Raw genomic sequence first — 22872 nt, 5'->3', positions numbered from 1 at the left:
CCTGTAATTATTAGTAAAATAAGGGTCACACTCCACAAGCAGTCATTGCTTAATGTTTAAGAGTCCATAATGATATACCTACCCAATTCTAAACTGACACTACCTACATTTTTAACAAAGCAAATGCCATGTTTCATGTGGAATTTGAACTTTGTTGAAAAGCTTTTTCATGCGCTACAGTTAATTAATCAGTCATATTCCAAGGAATATTATAAAAAGGTAACAGTAACCATACTGCTTGCGTATCCATGGATACAAACAATTTAAAATAATTACAAAAAATAATAGGAAAATGACTTCCTCTTTAAGGGATTAAAGGCAAAATTGCTTCAATCACAGTGTTTTCAGTGAAAGAAACCTTTGAAATCTACAGTAAAAGTGGCAGCAACATTATATAAATTGATTGTAAATGTTTTCATAGTATTTTAGTTCATTATTAATTTACCAGCAGATAAATGACACGCATACAAGTGCAAATTAGAAAGATTTTTTAAATAATATTACAGTATTAATGCAGGTTAGTAAAATTGTCACAATGCATAGAAAATTATTAAAGCATTCCTTTCCCTCTGTCGCAGATTCTGGAACTGGTCCAGTGTACGATGGACCCCAAAGGATCACGATAGACCCCAATGACTTTGTCTTACCAGTTTCGTCAGGTGCATCCTGACTTTGTCCTGATGAAGTCTGGATGCACCTGAGAAAACCAGTTGGACACTGGATTGTTCCTGTGAGTGCAATAATAATACAACATGTGGAATTTTTAAACTATATTGCGCAAAGCTGTATTTCTGCTCTCTATACTGTATCTACCAACGATATCCGAAGCGCTACAGGTACACCTGTGCAATCTGTGGAGATCAAAGTAGTTCCTGCCAAACAGTGCGAGGATTTTTGTGGGAGTGCTGTGAGCAATCACATCAAAGGAGGAAGCTGAACATCTAGATGGAGCCAGAGTGAGCAAACAGTGGAAACAGTGCTTTGCCAGGGAGAAAGAGGAGCCATGGATAATGCTCCTGAAAACTCATTTTGGTTGTTTAAGTATGGCTAGAGCATTCCATAACTTTCACATTTTTTTTTTTGACAAAAAAGAGTGTACATTGTAAGAGATATTTTTCTTCTTGGAGACTATTGCTGTAGCTACAGCCATTCAGGCATACACCATGGGCTTCATTAACTAAGCTGCAACCGACCAGTTTTTGTCCGGTTATTTTGGCGCAGAGTATCTTAGACATGTCTGCGCCAGGGTGCGCCAATGTGCGACAGTGTGCACCTGGAAAATCCAACAAACCCGACATTGCACTATGAAAAGCCGAAAAAAGGGAGTGGTTGGCCACAAAGGGGGCGTGGTCGGTCCGAAAAAGGGCATGGTTTCCCAACCCGACCAATTTACTATTGAATTCACAGAAAATCCTGTGGATAAATGGCTGGAAATATCCACCTAGGAAAAGCTGGTCAGAAAATGTTCCAGACTTTTCCCAATAGTAAATAGAGAGGAATCCTGCAAGTCTGAAACAACTTTTCCCACTAGTAAAAACACGACACTCTTAGTAAATGTCCTATTGTGATGAGTTTATTGGTCTAAAGGACTCTTGATATATTACACTATATTTTATTCTAGGACTACAAGTTATATCACAATCCCAATGGTATCATTATATTTTCTTTTTGCGATATTTAGATTATGCCATCAGTAAAATTGTTACGCTATGTGCTCCGGTTGCACACGCTGGCCATGAGCGCATGGTCCCGTCACCTGCTGCTCTCGGCGGGGCTGGGACTCGCATCGCGGGAAGCGCTCGCATGAGAGCCCCAGTCTGTCACTCACCTGGTGTATCTCCTGCCCCAGCCTCTGCCTCTCTGCTCCGGCACGCGTGTCCCCGTCCCCTAGGGCGTGCATGCCAGAGCTTTAAGATTTAAAGGGCCAGTGCACTCATTAGTGTAATTCACCTGTGGCTCATTGATAAATTCCTCCACCCTCCTCACTTCCCAGCCGGATCTTTGTTGCCTTGGGCCTGAGAAAAAGCATTTCTGTTATTGCCTTGCTGTGTATTTGATCCTTTTGCTCTGTGACCTGACCTTGCTCCTCTGCCGCCTGCCTACTGACCTCCTGCTACGTCCTGACTACGCTGCTGTGCTGCCTGCCCTGACCTTCTGCTATCCTGACTAAGAGCTGCCTTATCCCTCTGTGCCTTGCCTCTCCTCAGCCGCCTGTGTGGTTGAGCCATGCCCGGGGTAGCGACCTGGGTGCCGCCTGCCGCAGCAAGTCCATCCCGCTTTACGGCGGGCTCTGGTGAAAACCAGCGGCACCTTAGACTCCGCTCCCTGGTATTGTCCGAGTCATCTACCACACAGGTCCAGCGGATCCACTACCATCAGTGTTCCAATCTTCTGAAACGTGAGTGTTACAAAAATTCTGCTCTTATTACCTCGGCCCGGTTCCCATGCATGTTCCAGCTGATTGTTGGTAGTAGCGAGGCCCCGCTCCCCTAGTGTGCGTCTGATTGTTGCTTCCAGCGGTGCCTGACAATAGGAGGAAGTGACTTGATGAAGTAACTTCCTCCCAGCACTCCATGGTGCAGCGCAGACGTGTAGGAAGGAGCAATTTAACAATGCTGCAGATTCAAAACAGAGGGCAGATTTTTGCCCTTTTTTTTATTCGTGTGCTCACTTTTTTTTTTTTTTTTTTACTAAACTATGCCCTTTAGCTTAAAGTATTAATGCTTAGTTATGAGGCCCTAATTTTGTTACCTTTAGGGTCTATTCACACGTACAGTATTCTGTGCAGATTTGATGCATAGATTTGATGTGCAGGATTTCAAGCTGTGTTCAGTCATTCAGTTTACATTGAAATCTGCAGCAGAAAATCCTGTGCATCAAATCTGCGCATCAAATCTGCACAGAATACTGTACGTGTGAATAGATCATTAATAAGACTTTTTATTTTTACTTCCCTCTCCTTATTTATATGTTTATCCATGTTAAAAATATATACCCAGTGGGATAATTTTATACTATATTCGTTTCTGTAATTTGGGTTGATTTATCAGTCATTGTATTTCTATGTATCTGCAGAATCCTTAGCTCCTGCACTGCAGACTGAGAAGGTGAAGAATTAAACCCAATATTTAAAGTCAATGTAAAATGAAAGTTATCTCATGAAGACAACCCCTTATATGCCCTTGGGCACCCCCACTATGAGCCAGAACAAACAGCTGCTCCACAAAAGCAGCTCCCGCTCTTGAGGACTCAAACAGTCCTTGTATTACATGGCTGCCATGAGGCCACCCAGGTGGTCAGTTGATTGTGCCAGGGGAAGCCTAGGCCAGCCAGACATTTCACCGCTGCAGGGAAAATGCTTGGCTAACCTCAGCTTCACCTGGTATATTCATCTGATCATCATAGTGGCCTCACTCTGACAAGATGGCTGCTTTGAAATGACAAACATTCTTATTTACATTATTGCTTGAATAAAAATGTGTGAAAAGGCAATCTTACCAAAAAACAAGTGTTTCTAGGAAAGATATTCCAACATCTGATGCACCCACCACCACAATACGGGCATTGATGGTTACTTTTGGCTCCAAGGTAAGCTTCCGATTGATATGGTACAAAGCATAAGCTGGCTGTGGAAAAGAAGAAACAGTACACTAAATCAACATAGTATGAAGTCTTAACATTGAGTATATGAGAAAATTGCCTTTTTTTGTCTTATTTATCATTAAAGGGCAAGAGGGCTGTATCATACATAAAAAAAATAAAATTATGGAGTTTTATTTCTGCTGGAGCATCATCGGAGTGTGCTTCACTCTCGATGCACTGTGCCCCAGTGCCCCAATAGAGAGTGTGAACAGACCAGCCATTGTTATCTTTCACTTCTGTAATCGGAAAATTGGCAGACAAAATAACTTTTAATGTATTTTGGACAGAAAATTGGGGTAAATGCAATGATAAACCTCTTCCCCATTCCCACCCACCCACGAAAGACTCTTATTTACATTCCACACTGCTCACACTGTCAGGTAGCTGTTAGGACAAGGAGACACAAGGCACCTTTCAAATATCTAACTGTGCTTCCAAAAAAACACAGAATGCTTTCATTTTCCTGTAAAAAGTGTTAGAGGTGTTCCTGAACACCTCCTCACTCTTCCTATCCCAGTTCCTGCTTGACTGACAGTCAGCCAGAAGCCAAGCCCTGTCTCGAAGCTTCCTTTCTACACTAAAAATTGTGTGCAGGTGTGAGTGGAAACAGGGCTTGGCCTTCAGCTGACTCTCAATCAAGCAGGGGCCGGTATGGGAAGCAAAAAGTTGTTCCAGCTCCACTACAGGGGCTTGTGAACACCTCTTTGACACTTTCCATAAGGGAATAAAAGCATTTATCCACGATATGGAAGCACAGACATATATATATATATATATATATATATATATATATATGTGGTATTATATGTGTCTTCTTGAACTAACAACTACCGTATCTAAAAGTGTCAGCAGTTTTGTACCTGAATTGCACCCACAACATGGAAGTGTTTTCCAATGAAAAACTACTCTGCTATGTATCAAAAGAACCAAAAGAATTGAATGGAAAAACTGTCCTGTAACTTTTTATAAACATAGCACAGGAAAAAAAAAAATAGTACAAGTGTGGCTGACACAATAAATGTATACAAATTATATCACCAAAGTATTCTACATTTATTGAGTTTATGTATTTTAAAGAGAACTTGTCACATTTTTATACTGCCCAAACTACAGGCGGCAAGAAACAGGAGCAGGGACTGGAAAAACTTTCAGAAACTATGCAATGCTGAGGGGGGTTTCAGTCCTTTTGGCTCCTCTGTGCCCCGCTGGCCCTGAGTGTTGCATCTTTCCCTATATGTGTTTATGGAGAGACGCGCCACTTAGGGGTGGCAGGGAGAGCAGCCGCCAGGACCCACCTAGTTACCTGGGTCCCAGTGTTTTGTTTTTTTTAAACTCAGTTCTCTAAAATGCACAAGGATATCAGAGTAAATAACAGTGTTTCAGGACCTTGCTCCCTGCATCTGTTTGACATCCCCTGCAGTTTCAGCAGCATAAAACAGATTACAGGTTAAGGACACAATAATAGAAACATAAAAAAAAATATTTTCTTACTACTGTAAAAAAAAATTAACTATTCAACCTAATCCATTATCGTTACTATCAAGGTTGTATTTGTTGGTATATGTTATTATTGTAACATTTGAAATAAGCAAAAAAAAAAAAGGACTATTAAAAAATATAAATATATCGGTACAAATAATTTTTTTTGAATCCTAGCCAAATTTTATTATCTTCTTCTGCTTTTATGCAAGCACATGTCCTGTTAATCCAAGCTATGTCCAGAAGAATTCTGACACCCAGTGGCCACAGATGGTACCTCTAAACTAGGTTACATGGAAAGCAGAATAGACTGTAAGGTAAGTATATCTGCCTACCTAGTATATACTTTTTTCCTATGTAAGGTCATTTATAATCAAACTAAAACTAATGAATAATCACAATGGGGGAATTTATCATTGTCTATAGAGTATTTTTTTTTTTGTCTTTTTTTTAACACAAAAATTTGAGGTTTTTTTGCGTCTTTTTTTGCGCAAAATCTGATAGAATTCTTCAAAGCCATGTCTATGGTACAGTTTAACATAGAGCACTTTCTACTGTAGAATTGAAGTTATTAACTGCATTTTTTTTTAAACGCCAGAAAAATGCGCAAATACTCTTTTCTTGCGCCAAATATACACCACCTCGGATGACACGTACCAAAGTGTTCTAAAGCATCTGAGAATTATATTAACTATTTTGGGACAGTTAGGACTACTACTCCCATCATGGACAGACTCCACCCATGATGGAAGTTGTAGTCCAGAGGCTAAGGTGCAGATCGCAACGGGTCATTCTCCAGAGACCCGCTGCGATCCGCATTTATTGACTGTAAAAGCAGGCGAAACATGCGTCTACACTGCACTGCCCGCCGACTCCTGTATACTGTATCACATTTCATTATCCCCGCCCGGGAGACGGGAGCTCTGATTGGTGAAAAGCTATTCACCAATCAGAGCTCCTGTCTCCCGGTGGCGGGGATTATGAATTATGAGCAGTGTATAAAGGAGCCGGCGGCCAGCGCAGTGAAGCCGCATGTTCCACCGGCTTTTACAGTTAATAAATGCAGATCGCAGTGGGTCTCTGGAAAATGACCCAGTGCGACCTGCCCCTCAGCCCCTGGACTACAACTCCCATCATGGGCAGAGTCTGTCCCATGATGGGAGTAGTTGTAGTACCAAAGCACTGAGGGATGGCACTTGCACATCCCCTGGCTGCGGGACATTTAGGACTACTACTCCCATTGTGGACAGACTCTGTCCATGATAGGAGTTATAGTCCAGGGGCTGAGGTGCAGATCACAGCAGGTCATTGTCCAGAGTTAACAAGCCGGCGGCACATGCGGCTACATTGCACTACCCACTGGCTCCAGCCTCTTGTATACATCTCTCATAATTCATAATCGCTGCCGCCAGGAGACGAGAGCTCTGATTGGTGAAAAGCAGTTCACCAATCAGAGCTCCTGTCTCCCGGCTGCGGCGATTATGAATTATGAGAGCTGTATACAGGAGCCTGGAGCCGGCGGGCAGCGCAGTGTAGCCGCATGTTCCGCCGGCTTTTAAAGATAATAAATGCGGATCGCAGCGGGTTTCTGGAGAATGACCCGGTGCGATCTGAACTTCAGCCCCTGGACTATAACTCCCATAATGGAAGGAGTCTGTCCATGATGGGAATAGTAGTCCTCAGTGCTGAGGTACTACAACTACTCCCATCATGGGACAGACTCTGTCCCATTATGGGAGTTGTAGTCCAGGGGCTGAGGGGCAGATCGCACCGGGTCATTCTAAAGAGACCCGCTGCGATCCGCATTTATTAACTGTAAAAGCCGGTGGAACATGCGGCTACACTGCGCTGCCCACCGGCTCCTGTATACAGCTCTCATAATTCATAATCCCCGCCACCGGGAGACAGGAGCTCTGATTGGAGAATAGCTGTCTCTGTTCTCATTATGCGTTTTGCAAAATGGGAACAGAGCATTTCTGGCAGTGTGTTCCCAAACATGGAGACTCCAGCTGTTGCTTAACTACAGCCCCCATGATGGGAGTTGTAGTTTAGCAACAATTGGAGGCTCCCTGTTTTTGAACACGCTGCATTATGTGTGCTCTTCCCAGGGGAGAGCGCAAAAAATGTACTAACCCATATTTCTTGTTTTTCTTTTCTTCTCATTTCAGATACCTGAATGCAGAGGACTACGTCAGATTCGGTGGACTGCGACAATGACCAGCGTTTTTTTTTATTTCAATAAAATGGTTAACGAGAGCTGTGGGGGAGTGTTTTTTTAAATACATTTTATTTTTCAATGAGTTGTGTTTTTTATAATTGAATTTTCAGGCTTAGTAGTGGAAGCTGTCTTATAGACGGAATCCATCACTATGCCAGGGCTTAGCGTTAGCCCCAAAATCTGCTAACACTAACCTCTAATTATTACCCCGATACCCACCGCCACAGGGGTGCCGGGAAGAGCCAATACCAACAGGCCAGGAGCGTCAAAAAAATGGAGCGCCTAGGCGGTAACAGGCTGGTGTTATTTAGGCAGGGGAGGGCCAGTAACAATGGTCCTCGCCCACCCTGGTAACGTCAGGCTGTTGCTGCTTTGTTGGTATCTGGCTGATACTGAAAATAGAGGGAACCCTATGCATTTTTTTTTTATTATTTTAAATAAATAAAAAAAGGTGTGTGGTTCCCCCATTTTTTCATTATCAGCCAGATACCAACCAAGCAGCAACAGCCTGATGTTACCAGGGTGGGCGAGGACCATTGTTACTGGCCCTCCCCAGCCTAAATAACGTCAGCCTGTTACCGCCTAGGCCCAGGAGCACCATTTTTGACACTCCAGGCCTGTTGGTACCGGCTCTTCCCGGCACCCCTGTGGCGGTGGGTACCGGGGTAATAATTGGGGGTTAGCACTATATGATTTTGGGGCTAACGCTAAGCCCTGGCTTAATACTGGATTCTGTATACAAGACGGCTTCCACTACTAAGCCTGAAAATTCAATTATAAAAAACAAAACACATTGAAAAAAACATTTATGTAAAAAAAACCACTCCCCTACAGCCCTCGTTAACCCTTTTATTGACATTTAAAAAAACGCTGTTCATCATTGCAATCCGCCGAATCTGACGTAGTCCTCTGCATTCACGTATCTAAAATGAGAAGAAAACAATAAAACTACAACCATTTCTGTGATTTCTACACTATCAAAACGCTGGTGTGAAATTTTTTATGTAAACTGGACTTTCACCCCTTCAAAAATATCATGTAAAGCAGACAATATACGTGGACACGCTGACTTTTACAAAACTGACGTGAGCAGTGTAAACTGCGGCACAAAGCTCTTTGAAAATGTGGTCGACACTTTTCGCGCCAAAATGTATATATATATTTTTTTGGTGCAAAATTCTTTGAGAATCTCCCCCTCAAAAGATTTATGATTTTACTATTGTACAGAGTTTTGCTCGGCACACACTGCTGCTCCAGTACTTAGCTTAGTACCTATGTGAGCAGTGTACAGCGGGAAAATGCCACAGCTCTGTGAAGTGTGAGGTAGAGAAGGAGTGCACGGTAGAGCAAGGGGGGGGGGGTTTGCATTTCTATATTTGCACAAAATTTATCAAAGGAGTGCACAACTTTAGTAAATCTTGAGCAAGAGTGTAAATTAGACAAGCAGTGTAAACTGGTAGATCAGTGTCTACAATAAACACCTAATGATAAATCTCCCCCAATTTATTTCATGCTCAAACTGAATAAAAGCTAAAAATGTATGCATAGGCGTGCGCAGCCTATTGTATTAGGGTGTGCACCCTAAAGCACAAACTCACGCCGCGCACGTGCGTAATATATATGTATATATATATATATATATATATATATATATATATATATATATACCGTATTTATCGGCGTATAACACGCACTTTTTAGGCTAAAATTTTTAGCCTAAAGTCTATGTGCGTGTTATACGCTGATACCGCCCCAGGAAAGGCAGGGGGAGAGAGGCCGTCGCTGCCCGCTTCTCTCCCCCTGCCTTCCCTGGGGTCTAGAGCCCTGCTGCCGGCCCTTCTCACCCCCTGGCTATCGGCGCCGCTGCCCGTTCTGTCCCCCTGACTATCGGTACCGGCGCCGATAGCCAGGGGGAGAGAAGGGGCAGCGGTACCCATTGCCGGTGCCGCTGCCCCGTTGCCTCCCCCCATCCCCGGTGGCATAATTACCTGGGTCGGGTCCGCGCTGCTCCAGGCCTCTGGCGTGCGTCCCCTTCGTCGTTGCTATGCGCTGCACGGCGCGGCGCATGACGCCAGTGCCCCGCGCCGTGCATAGCAACGACACAGGGGACGCACGCCGGAGGCCTGGAGCAGCGCGGACCCGACCCAGGTAATTATGCCACCGGGGATGGGGGGAGGCAACGGGGCAGCGGCGCCGGCAATGGGTGCCGCTGCCCCTTCTCTCTCCCTGGCTGTCGGCGCCGCTTCTCTCCCCCTGGCTATCGGCGCCGGCAATGGGGCGCCGGTACCGATAGTCAGGAGGACAGAACGGGCAGCGGCGCCGATAGCCAGGGGAGAGAAGGGCCGGCAGCAGGGCTCTAGACCCCAGGAAAGGCAGGGGGAGAGAAGTGGGCAGCGACGGCCTCTCTCCCCCTGCCTTTCCTGGGGATGTATCGGGAGTTTTTTTTACCCAAATATCCTTGGTAAAATGAGGGTGCGTGTTATAGGCCGGTGTGTGGTATACCCCGATAAATACGGTATATATATATATATATATATATATCCAGGGTAGGTGCAAAAATAAAGTGCTTTAATCCATACTAATACAGAGCAACGTTTCAGCTGCCATGCAGCCTTTCTCAAGCATCATAGTAGTGACAAACAGGAAGTATATAAAAGGTATACAAGTTATTAAAACATTATGAGCATGCACTCAAATCATTAAGGCATACATAAATATTTTTGTGAATATATATATATATATATATATATATATATATATATACACACAGTGACCCTCCGACCTACGATGGCCCCGACATACGATAATTTCAACATGCGAGGCCATCGCATGTTGAAGGCAGCATCAACATACGATGCTTTTGTATGTCGGGGCCATCTCATAAACGGCTATCCGGCAGCGCTGACTGCTTCAGCCGCCGCCGGATAGCCGTTTACGGTGCCCCGTGTGCTCCAGTGATGGTCTCCTACCTGTCCTCGGGGCTCCGGAGCATCCTCTTCGGGATCCCCTCCATAGCCGGCGCTCTGCATCGTCGTCATCACGTCGCCGGGCACACCATCCCGTCATGCAATAGAAGCCGCGTGCGTAGTGACGTGATGACGGCGACGTGAGAGCGAGGATGCCAGGGAAGCAGAGACGTTCCGGAGCGGCGGGGACATCATGGGGATGTGGCGGCAGCGATGGAGGCCAATGTCCAGGACAGCGGTGACGAGTGGTGACGGTCCGGAGGGGTGGGGACAGGTGGGTACAGCTTCCTATACTTTACATTGCACGGATCCCTCAACATACTGTCACGATGCCGGCTGGCAGGTAGTGGATCCTCTGTGCCAGAGAGGGATTGGCGTGGACCGTGCTAGTGGACCGGTTCTAAGCCACTACTGGTTTTCACCAGAGCCCGCCGCAAAGCGGGATGGTCTTGCTGCGGCGGTAGTGACCAGGTCGTATCCACTAGCAACGGCTCACCTCTCTGGCTGCTGAAGATAGGCGCGGTACAAGGGAGTAGGCAAAAGCAAGGTCGGACGTAGCAGAAGGTCGGGGCAGGCAGCAAGGATCGTAGTCAGGGGCAACGGCAGAAGGTCTGGAATCACAGGCAAGGAACACACAAGGAACGCTTTCACTGGCACTAAGGCAACAAGATCCGGCAAGGGAGTGCAGGGGAAGTGAGGTGATATAGGGAAGTGCACAGGTGCAAACACTAATTGGAACCACTGCGCCAATCAGCGGCGCAGTGGCCCTTTAAATCGCAAAGACCCGGCGCGCGCGCGCCCTAGGGAGCGGGGCCGCGCGCGCCGGGACAGAACTGACGGAGAGCGGGTCAGGTACGGGAGCCGGGGTGCGCATCGCGAGCGGGCGCTACCCGCATCGCGGATCGCATCCCGGCCGGAGACAGTATCGCAGCGCCCCGGGTCCGTGGAACCGACCGGAGCGCTGCAGTGAGGAAGGTGTAGCGAGCGCTCCGGGGAGGAGCGGGGACCCGGAGCGCTCGGCGTAACACATACGATGGTTTCAACAAACGATGGTTCATTTGGAACGGATTACCATCGTATGTTGAGGGACCACTGTATATATACATACACACACATATACAAACACAAATACACTCTTGCTTGCATGCACACATGCAAAAACAGACCTGCACAATTTGCTCCTGATCTCTATGTGAATTGCACTCAGTAAACCAACCCAGGTCAGGTGCTCTGGGTGAACAATATGTAGTATCGTGCAAGTTTAAAACAATAAATGAGAACAATCTGTATTTGAAAAGTCCCATCAAAACAAAAATGGTACCGATAAAAACTACAAATCACAGCGCAAAAAAATTTACCCTCATACATCCCCATAAATAAAAAAAATTAAAAAGTTATAGGGATCAGAATAGCACAATTTTATATTTTTGTATAGTTCCCCCACATTAGGTTGGCAGTATAGTTCCCACACATTAGGTTGGCAGTATAGTTCCCACACATTAGGTTGGCAGTATAGTTCACCCACATTAGGTTGGCAGTATAGTTCCCCCACATTAGGTTGTAGTTCCCCCACATTCGGTTGGAAGTGGAGTTCCCCCACATTAGGTTGTCAGTATAGTTCCCCCACATTAGGCTGGCAGTATAGTTCTCCCACATTAGGTTGGCAGTATAGTTCCCCCACATTAGGTTGGCAGTATAGTTCCCCCGACATTAGGTTGGCAGCATAGTTCCCACACATTAGGTTGGCAGTATAGTTCCCCAACATTAGGTTGGCAGTATAGTTCCCCCACATTAGGTTGTAGTTCCCCCCCATTCGGTTGGAAGTGGAGTTCCCCCACATTAGGTTGTCAGTATAGTTCCCCCCCATTGGGCTGGCATTATAGTTCTCCCACATTAGGTTGGCAGTATAGTTCCCCCACATTAGGTTGGCAGTATAGTTCCCCCACATTAGGTTGGCAGTATAGTTCCCCACATTAGGTTGGCAGTATAGTTCCCCCACATTAGGCTGGCAGTATAGTTCTCCCACATTAGGTTGGCAGTATAGTTCCCCCACATTAGGTTGGCAGTATAGTTCCCCCACATTAGGTTGGCAGTATAGTTCCCCACATTAGGTGCAGTATAGTTACCCCCCATTAGGTACAGTATAGTTCCCCCATATAAGGTGCCGTATAGTTCCCCCCACATTAGGTGCAGTATAGTTCCCCCACATTAGGTGCAGTATAGTTCTCCCACATTAGGTTGGCAGTATAGTTCCCCCACATTAGGTTGGCAGTATAGTTCCCCCACATTAGGTTGTCAGTATAGTTCCCCCACATTAGGTTGTCAGTATAGTTCCCCCACATTAGGCTGGCAGTATAGTTCTCCCACATTAGGTTGGCAGTATAGTTCCCCCACATTAGGTTGGCAGTATAGTTCCCCCACATTAGGTTGGCAGTATAGTTCCCCCACATTAGGTGCAGTATAGTTACCCCACATTAGGTACAGTATAGTTCCCCCATATAAGGTGCCATATAGTTCCCCCACATTAGGTGCAGTATAGTTTCCCACATTAGGTGCAGTATAGTTTCCCACATTAGGTGAAGTATAGTTCCCCCCACATTAAGTGCAGTACAGTTTCCCACATTAGGTGCAGTATAGTTCCCCACATTAGGTACAGTATAGCTGCCCCACATTAGGTGCTGTATAGTTTCCTCCACATTAGGTGCAGTATAGCTCCCCCACAGCCATACAGCCTTCAGTCATATACAGTGTATGGCTGGAGGCTGTATGTCTGTGTACGGCCTCTCTTCAGTGCTCGCTCCGGTCCGGGGTCACAATCTATTCCTATGGCCTATAAGAGCGGTGGTTGGATCATTGAAGATGACGTGCAGGTAACTTAACATGCCTGCGCATCCTCCTCCTCAATGCTCCGCTCCTCCGTTCCTATGGGCGCATGCACGGGACGTCGGCGCTACCTCCCGGCGGCCCCTGCGTTTTTAAAGTTAACGCGGGGCCGCAGAAAGGTAACCGGGACATCCTTGTTTTCTAAAAAGATCTTTCGGGACACAGGGATGTCCCGAATGTGACGGGGCCCCCTGCGGGCTGCTCAGTGGCGGATCCCCCCCTGGATCCGCCACTGAGCAGCCCGCAGGGCTGAAGCACGGAGGTGATAGAGCCTCAAGTTTGAGACTTGATTAGGGTGTGCACGCCCCGTGCGCACACCTATGAATCAGTCGCTTCCTATAACCATCAATAAGCTTCTTATACCTCTCAGCCGGAATGTTGGACCACCCTTCCTTTGCAAACTGCTCCAGGTCTCTCTTATTGGAAGGGCGCCTTTTCCTAACAGCAATGTTAAAGGGGTAGTCCAGTGGTGAAAAACTTATCCCCTATCCTAAGGATAGGGGATAAGTTTGAGATCGCGGGGGGTCCGACCGCTGGGGCCCCCCGCAATCTCTCTGTACGGGGCCCCGGCTCTCCGCCAAGATAGCGGGTGTCGACCCCCGCACGAGGCGGCGGCCGACACGCCCCCTCAATACATCTCTATGGCAGAGCCGGAGATTGCCGAAGGCAGCGCTTCGGCTCTGCCATAGAGTTGTATTGAGGGGGCGTGTCGGCCGCCGCTTGGTGCGGAGGTCGACACGCCCCCTTCGCGCAGGCTGTCGGGGCTCCGTACAGGAGATCGCAGGGGGCCCCAGGAGTCGGACCCCCCGCGATCTGCAACTTATCCCCTATCCTTAAGATAGGGGATAAGTTGTAAACCACTGAGTCACCACTGGACTACTCCTTTAAGATCTCTTCAAAGGTGTTCAAAGGAATTTAGATCTGGACTCATTGCTGCCACTTCAGAACTCTCCAGCACTTTCTTGCCATCCATTTCGGGGTGCTTTTTGACGTATGTTTGGGGTCATTGTCCTGCTGGAAGACCCAAGATCTCGGACGCAAACCCAGCTTTCTGACACTGGGCTATAAAGTGCGACCCAAAATCTGTTGGTAATCCTCAGATTTCATGATGTCTTGTACACAATCAAGGCACCCAGTGCCAGAGGCAGCAAAACAACCCCAAAACATAACTGAACCTCCACCATATTTCACTGTAGGTACTGTGTTCTTTTCTTTGTAGGCCTCATTCCGTTTTTGGTAAACAGTAGAATGATGTGCTTTACCAAAAAGCTCTATCTTGGTCTCATCTGTCCACAAGACGTTTTTCCAGAAGAATTTTGGCTTACTCAAGTTCATTTTGGCAAAATGTGGTCTTGCTTTTTTTATGTCTCTGTGGCAGCTCGTGGCATATTGGATGGTATAAGCATTATAACCCTTTGTACAATTGTTGTATTGTTGCTTTGTGCATGTGTAGCATTATAGTCACCATACTATTATGGTGCCTGTTATTTAGCATTCATGGATGCATTGGATTAAGCACCTTATGTATAATCTAGATTACTGTAAGGCATTGTAGTTATTATACTGCTATTTAATCTGTTATTCATCACCTAGAGGTGCATGTGATTGTTCATTGTACCATGAATTTAAGGCTCATTCTATTTAATATATACCTCCTTTTGCACTTATATTTACTGTTTACATAGGGACATTAATTGTAATACATTTCTTTATTTCTGCACTAATAATGAGAGCTGCTGTCACACACTAGTAAATTAATTTGATGTTTCCTCACCACCTCAGTTTTTATGATGTCTTGTGTGTATATGTATTTTATGGGGGGCTGTGTTTATGATCTAATTTTGGGCCATTTCCAATAAAGATTTAATTGTGGCATTATACAAAACTGTGTTGGTTTAATTCATTGGCAAGGCTCTGTAGGTTATATATTGGCATTATTACTTGCCATTTCAGTAGTGGTAATATTTTGGACCAAAAAGTTATGGGAAATGTCCTAATGTATGTAGGTTGCTTAAATTTATTAATCTGCATGAGGACAAAAACTGTCTGGTTTTCCACAGCAACAAACCACAGCTCAGCTTCAAAGAGTAACTGTAATGAGTATTGACCCCCACAACCGAAGCCCAGTATGTGGAAATAGTGAGAAGTTTAATGCAGTTATATCTTTGGATGTTTTTTAGTAGTATTGATTGCCCTAAAAAACGCTTTTACTTGCAGTCACCAAAACTCGGATAGGCCTAGTCAGGGGTTTGCAATGCCCCTGGGCCTTCATGCCTACCTCCTGCAAGTCAGCGCTGTGACCGTTGTGTGACTTACACACAGGTCCTCAGCGGATGTGCCCTGCATCTATCCTCTATGTGTGCTGGCACAATGCGTCTCTGTAATGCTAGAGCGAGCTCTCTACTAAAAAGCAGTTAAAGGTATACCTGCATTAAAGGGGTACTCCCGTGGAAAACTTCTTTTTTTAAATCAACTGGTGCCAGAAAGTTAAACTGATTTGGCTGATGGCTCCCAGCTAGTGTGTTAAGACCTCTGCTAGACTGGATGTGTGCCGACATCCCATCTGTTAAGCTGCTGTGAACTACAGAAAAGATCCGAATAAGAATTAAAAAGAAAAAATGAATCTTCTAACCGTGAGTGCTGGAATTTATTTGTACTAAACGTACAGCCCATGCTTGCTTATATATGTATTGAAAGTGGAGACGGTGAATATCCACTGTTGGGCGTTTACATGGTCTACACAGAGACTCTATCTACCACATGATTTGTAAATTACTTCTATTAAAAAATCTTAATCCTTCTAGTACTTATTAGCTGCTGAATACTAGAATTATTTTCTTTTTGGAACACAGGGCTCTCTGCTGACATCATGACCACAGTGCTCTCTGTTGACATCTCTATCCATATTAGGAACTGTCCAGAGCAGCATATGTTTGCTACTGGGATTTTATCCTGCTCTGGACAGTTCCTAAAATGGACAGAGATGTCAGCAAAGAGCACTGTGGTCATGATGTCAGCAGAGAGCTCTGTGTTCCAAAAAGAAAACTATTTCCTCTGTAGTATTCAGCAGCTAATAAATACTGGATTAAGATTTTTTTAATAGAAGTAATTTACAAATCTGTTTAACTTTCTGGCACCAGTTGATTTTAAAAAAAAAGTTTTCCACGGGAGTACCCCTTTAAGCTTCTCACTATTTTTCACATACTGAGCTAAGGTTGTGGGGGTCAATACACATGACAGTTTCGCTTTCATTTAACCATAGCTATTTGAGAAATGAAAGCTGATCTGTAACAGTTGCTTTGGAAAACCAGACTGATTAATCTGAGCCATTGTGTGAACATAGCCTTAGGGAACGTTTACACATAAAAAAAACTTGTAGTGGGTTTCCCGCTACAGAGATCGTATGCAAGTTTTACTACCATTCACTTCAATGGGTCCGCTGGCAATGTGCAAATATGCCACTATTGCAGATTTTCTGCGAACCCACTGAAGTGAATGGTAACAAAACTCACGGGAGAAGTTCCACAGCAGGAAACCCACTGCAATTTTATCAACGTGTGGACATTGCGGATTTAACAAATCAGTCATATATACAATTGTGAATTTTACACCTTTCATCAGCATAACTGTGAATACATCTAGATTATATGCTGTAACTCATGATTACTTCTATTATTATGAAAGAAAAAATTGTGCCGTTCTCAAGGATGATATGGATGACGTGTCGGGTAAGAAATAGGTAGTGGGAAAAGACTAGATCTGCTTGGATGTACTAAACAGTGTATTATATGTGTGTATGAGATAGGAGGTATAAGAGTGGGAAGGAGTGAGTCAATAAGCGGACTGTAGGGTGTAAGAAGTGGCTAAGAACCTCTGACTAAATGAATGAAAGTCGTCAAAAACATGTGTGACAATAATAACAAATTTATTAATAACTAGAATGGATCTTTGAGTGGATGCCGGCAATCCACTCCAAGGTTATGCATATACAACATAATATTAAAATTAGGCAAGATATTGATAATTCAATAGATAAAACAATGTGACCAATAAGTTATGGTATGTCTTTTAAGAGCATACAGTGCACAGTCTGTGGGTTACTGCGTTTAGAAAGGTCCTAGGCAGCACTGGAACACCTCAGAAAGTGCCCACTGTGGTGCGGCTGGCTCTGTAGAAGCGAGCGCTGCGATACAGTTCCAGGGGACAAGCGGAATGTGGTAGCGCTACCGTGAAGCAAGGTGGTAAGTGGGTACGAGGTGCAGGAGGCCTCGGTGACTTAGTTTGCTGTCCCTGACACCTGTGGGTGAGGGTGGTAGCACGGCACGGCGGTTCGGCACAGAAATACAGGAAAAAAGTACACTCACCCACTCCGGTGTCAGGGGGGGGCCGCACTCCGATGCTCCCAGTGTCCTGATGTCCGCGGCCGGTGAGTAGTCTCGGACCTGGGATCCTGTGGTCAGCGGCAGGCTGATGTCTTCACGGAGGAGTCTGCCGGCAAGCTGATGATGCGCTGGTATGCGCATATGGGTTAGATGTTCCTTAATAACAAGCAAAGGCAAGCTTGATCGGTGTAGGAATCAAATTGTAGCATGTGCTGGGTGATCAGACGCGTTTCGAGCCCTCTAGGCTCTTCCTTCACATTGTTTTATTTATTGAATTATCAATATCTTGCCTAATTTTAATATTTTGTTGTATATGCATAACCTTGGAGTGGATTGCTGGCATCCACTCGAAGATCCATTCTAGTTATTAATAAATTTGCTATTATTGTCACACATGTTTTTGACGACTTTCATTCATTTAGTCAGAGGTTCTTAGCCACTTCTTACACCCTACAGTCCGCTTATTGACTCACTCCTTCCCAATCTTATACCTCCTATCTCATACACACATTTTTTTTCAGTCTGACCACAGTGCTCTCTGCTGACACCTCTGTCCATGTCAGGAACTGTCCAGAGATCCCTATAGCAAACCTATTCTGCTCTGGACAGTTCCTGACATCGACAGAAGTGTCAGCAGAGAGCACTGTGGTCAGACAGAAAAGAACTCCAGAAAGAATTAGCAGCTGATAAGTACTGGAAGGATTGTGATTTTTTTAATAGAAGTAATTTACAAATCTGTTTAACATACTGCTGGCACCAGTTGATTTAAAAAAAAAAGAATCCACAGCAGTACCCCTTTGCTTCCAACAGAAAGTATCAATGTGTCATTTTCACCATGTAACCTACCCATCCCTGTTGTAAGCCCTTTACCAATGTCTGACAATATGAATGTAAAAAAAAACTATTTGAAGTGGAATAACATTTTTTTCCCTAAAGCAGAACATTGGTCTTGCTATATAGTTTTGAGTTTCTGTAATTTAGGCCTGTAATTTAGTTGGTGTTACTTTTCAAAAATTTTCTTCAGGGATAAACATCAGGGGTTAAATAACCAACAGCATAAACACATTAATAAACAATTTGCCTGGCTCTATAGAGCAAATCTCCCACAATATCTATTTTTATGCTTCAGAAGAAGATCACTACGGCACTCCAAGGGGGTGAGTAAAATGAGTAGCGTTTATTTCATTTTTTCAGCTGCTACAATGCAGCCTTCCTCGAGCCTGGCTTTCTGAAAGGCTGCATTGTAGCAGATGAAACGTTGCCATGTGTTTCTTGATGGAATAAACGCTACTCATTTTACTCACCCCCTTGGAGTGCCACAGTGATCTTCTTCTATTGTATCCCCATGTGGAATCCTATAACCTAGGACCTCCGCTCTGATGTGCATCCAGCTTCAGTTCATCTTTTAGGAGTGCTGCTACCTTCTTCTTCTTTTGTATTTTTATGCTTCTAGATCTGTTGTTGTTTATCATTTGTTTGTATTTAAGATGCTATATTCAGCTATATATTCTCTCTCACTATTTTTCCATCTCTCTTCATCTTTCTATCTCTATGTCTGTTCTCTACTCACCCTCTTTATAAATGTATGTGTATATTTGTTTATACACTGCTCAAAAAAATAAAGTGAACACTAAGATAACACATCCTAGATCTGAATGAATGATCTAATCGTATGAAATACATTCGTCTTTACATAGTTGAATGTGCTGACAACAAAATCACACAAAAATTATCAATGGAAATCAAATGTATCAACCCATGGAGGTCTGGATATGGAGTCACACTCAAAATCAAAGTGGAAAACCACACTACAGGCTGATCCAACTTTATGTAATGTCCTTAAAACAAGTCAAAATGAGTCTCAGTAGTGTGTGTGGTCTCCACGTGCCCGTATGACCTTCCTATGATGCCTGGGCATGCTCCTGATGAGGTGGCGGATGGTCTCCTGAGGGATATCCTCCCAGACCTGGACTAAACCATCCGCCAACTCCTGAACAGTCTGTGATGCAATGTGGCATTGGTGGATGGAGCGAGACATGATGTCCCAGATGTGCTCAATCAGATTCAGGTCTGGGGAACGGGCGAGCCAGTCCATAGCATCAATGCCTTCCTCTTGTAGGAACTGCTGACACACTCCAGCCACATGAGGTCTAGCATTGTCTTGCATTAGGAGGAACCCAGGGCCAACCGCACCACCATATGGTCTCAAAAGGGGTCTGAGATTCTCATTTCAGTACCTAATGGCAGTCAGGCTACCTCTGTGCAGCCTCCCAAAGAAATACCATCCCACACCATTACTGACCCACCGCCAAACCAATCATGCTGGAGGATGTTGCAGGCAGCAGAACATTCTCCACGGCGTCTCCAGACTCTGTCACTTCTGTCACACATGCTCAGTGTGAACCTGCTTTCATATGTGAAGAGCACAGGGTGCCAGTGACAAATCTGCCAATCTTGGTGTTCTCTGGCCAATGCCAAACGTCCTGCACAGTGTTGGGCTGTAAGTACAACCCCCACCTGTGGATGTCGGGCCCTCATACCACCCTCATGGAGTCTGTTTCTGACAGTTTGAGTGGACACATGCACATTTGTGGCCTGCTGGAGGTCATTTTGTAGGGCTCTGGCAGTGCTCGTCCTGTTCCTCCTTGCACAAAGGCAGAGGTAGCGGTCCTGCTGCTGGATTGTTGCCCTCCTACGGCCTCCTCCACGTCTCCTGATGTATTGGCCTGTCTCCTGGTAGTGCCTCCATGCTCTGGACACTACGCTGACAGACACAGCAAACCTTCTTGCCACAGCTTGCATTGATGTGCCATTCTGGATGAGCTGCACTACCTGAGCCACTTGTGTGGGTTGTCGACTCCATCTCATGGTACCACTAGAGTGAAAGCACTGCCAGCATTCAAAAGTGACCAAAACATCAGCCAGGAAGCATGGGAACTGAGAAGTGGTCTGTGGGGTGTCTTGTTAATTGCCTATAATTTCCACCTGTTGTCTTTTCCATTTGCACAACAGCATGTGAAATTGATTGTCAATCAGTGTTGCTTCCTAAGTGGACAGTGTGACTTCACAGAAGTGTGATTGACTTGGAGTTACATTGTGTTGTTAAAGTGTTCCCTTAATTTTTTTTGAGCAGTGTATATGCTGGGGAGAGGTTGGGCACCTCCCTAGGTTAGAGGTGCCTGTCAGAGGTGTCTCGAGCAACCTGCTGCATCATACAGTAAATACAGATCCAAAAAGAAAAGTATAAGCTTAAAGCATATGCAAATGTATATAAATGTAAACAAACAAATATCACAAACTTTGCGGTATACATAAAAAATGTATTCAAATCTATATCAGATTTGCGTATGTTTTTGACACCTTTTACACATACATTTTACATGTACAACGTGATGTATGTGTGGTATATATGTAAACCCACCCGAAGCCATCTTTTCTGCTACACTTTTTATATGAATGTCTGTTTATTTATGCCAATCATATGGCTATTACTACTTTATAGTGTCTTCATCCTTAGATGTTTTTCTTTTGCTAATGATAAACCACCGCTTGTATGTTTGTTTTTTGTTTGTTTTTTTGTAGGTTTTTGTGTTACTCCAATAAACATATTTTGTAACTAAAATAAAAATGTACAATGTGAATTTTTGCCATCCTAGCTTCAGGCCTTTAGAACCTTTCTTCCTATCTGCTCTTTTATGTAAAGTAGAATGTTTCATTCACCTATTATTTCTATACCATAGTCAGATGAATGATAGAACTGTGCATTCTCTGCATCCATAATTATAACCAAATAATAGCCCAATGTCAACCTCCTTTATGACCCACAATGTAAATTTTGTTAAGACAGAGAAGATCTCACGACCCTTTCTTCAGAAGCATATTAACAACATTCTTTTATAATGAAGAATCATTCATCTCATCAACGTCTATAATACAAGTGTTGGGTCTAAAAGATTTTTGCATATATAATCCTTGGGGGATGCTTATGGCTTCGTACTGAACATCATGTGTGGCAGCCATTACCACAGTAACAGTTGAGTATTTGAACTGTTAACACTCTCAGGGATGGAGAAGATAAAAGACTCATAAAACACACATATTAACACACACACATAGTAACAGATTTTCTTTCATCAGACCTGGAAACAGGATTCCTGATAAGTACACTGATGTAAAAGCCAACATTTTGCAACTTGACCACACATTAGAAAACACATGCGTAGGACTTATCAATCATGATATGAAGATATCTGCTGCTAATGCTTGACGGGTAATTAAACAAAGAGCCATAGCGTAGAGGTATTTATCAGATGCTGTCTGGGCTTGGTTTCTAAGCCATAAGGCCCAGCACTATGTCAACTCATCAATATTGCATAAGGTTTGAACAACTGTTCCACATGGACTGCACAATGAACATACAGATGCCTTTGAGGGCTTTAAGTACAATGTAAATAGCTTTGGGGACCAAACAGGATGAAATCAGTAAGAGTCTACCATTATCATAATATGCAGTAGCTCTCTAGTGCCACCTTTTGGAGGTAGCATTAATTTAAGTAAATGTCAAAGGGTAGGATTGTAATAACTTTAGGCTTCTACATGTTCATACAATTCTGTAGAGCTGTCCACATTAACTGATACAGTACCGTTGTAATGGCACCAAAGCGGTAAGGTTTTTCCTTGAGGAGAGCACCGTCAAGGTTTGTGACCACTTATGCTTCACTAGGAATTCAGGGAAGGAGAGTTTGAGAAGTAGCTCTCTTTTGGAGTAGCTCGCTACTTTCGGGATGTAGCTTCTCTTCAATTTAATGACTGACTTGTTTAAGAAGCCTTAGAACATTACTAGGAAAATGAGCCAAGCCAGAAACTACCACAAATGGGTAATTTACCCATCTGTAAACAGCTATTTTAGGGTTCCTGATCCTTTACAGTAAAAAAGTTTTACAGTTTTTACAGTTACAGTTTCTGACTTGGTTTGTTAAATCCCAAATCATGTTCTAAAGCTTCTCAAACAAGTCAGGCATGAAGGGAAGCTGTCTCTAAAAGGTGAGAGCTATTTTGCATTTCCTCCTTCCCATATTTTCCAGTGAAGCATTAAAGGGGTACTCCGCCCCCAAACATCTTATCCCCTATCCAAAGGATAGGGGATAAGATGGCTAATCACGGGGCTCCCGACGCTAAGGACCCCCACAATCTCCTTGCTGCACCCGGCGTTCGTTTAGAGCATCAGGTGCAGTGCTGGAGGCTTGAGACGTCACGTCCACACCCCGCTCGTGATGTCACGGCCACGTCTGTTTAATGCAAG

The 22872-nt window shown here is 44.4% G+C and overlaps 1 protein-coding gene across 3 annotated transcripts in view; it reads right to left on the bottom strand.

Annotated features, from left to right (window-relative positions):
- Nucleotides 1-22872, bottom strand: part of CFAP61 (cilia and flagella associated protein 61) — a 337213-nt gene that overhangs the window by 187838 nt on the left and 126503 nt on the right. For all 3 annotated transcript variants that reach the window (XM_056567635.1, XM_056567636.1, XM_056567638.1), the window contains one exon: nt 3499-3626. In XM_056567635.1, coding sequence (XP_056423610.1) covers nt 3499-3626 — 128 coding nt within the window. The remainder of the gene's footprint in view (nt 1-3498; nt 3627-22872) is intronic.

This window comes from Hyla sarda, chromosome 3, assembly GCF_029499605.1.
Source record: "Hyla sarda isolate aHylSar1 chromosome 3, aHylSar1.hap1, whole genome shotgun sequence".
In the NCBI taxonomy this organism is placed as follows: Eukaryota; Metazoa; Chordata; class Amphibia; order Anura; family Hylidae; genus Hyla; species Hyla sarda.
Note: the sequence above shows the minus strand (reverse complement) of the source record. Positions and strands in the feature narration are given on the sequence as shown.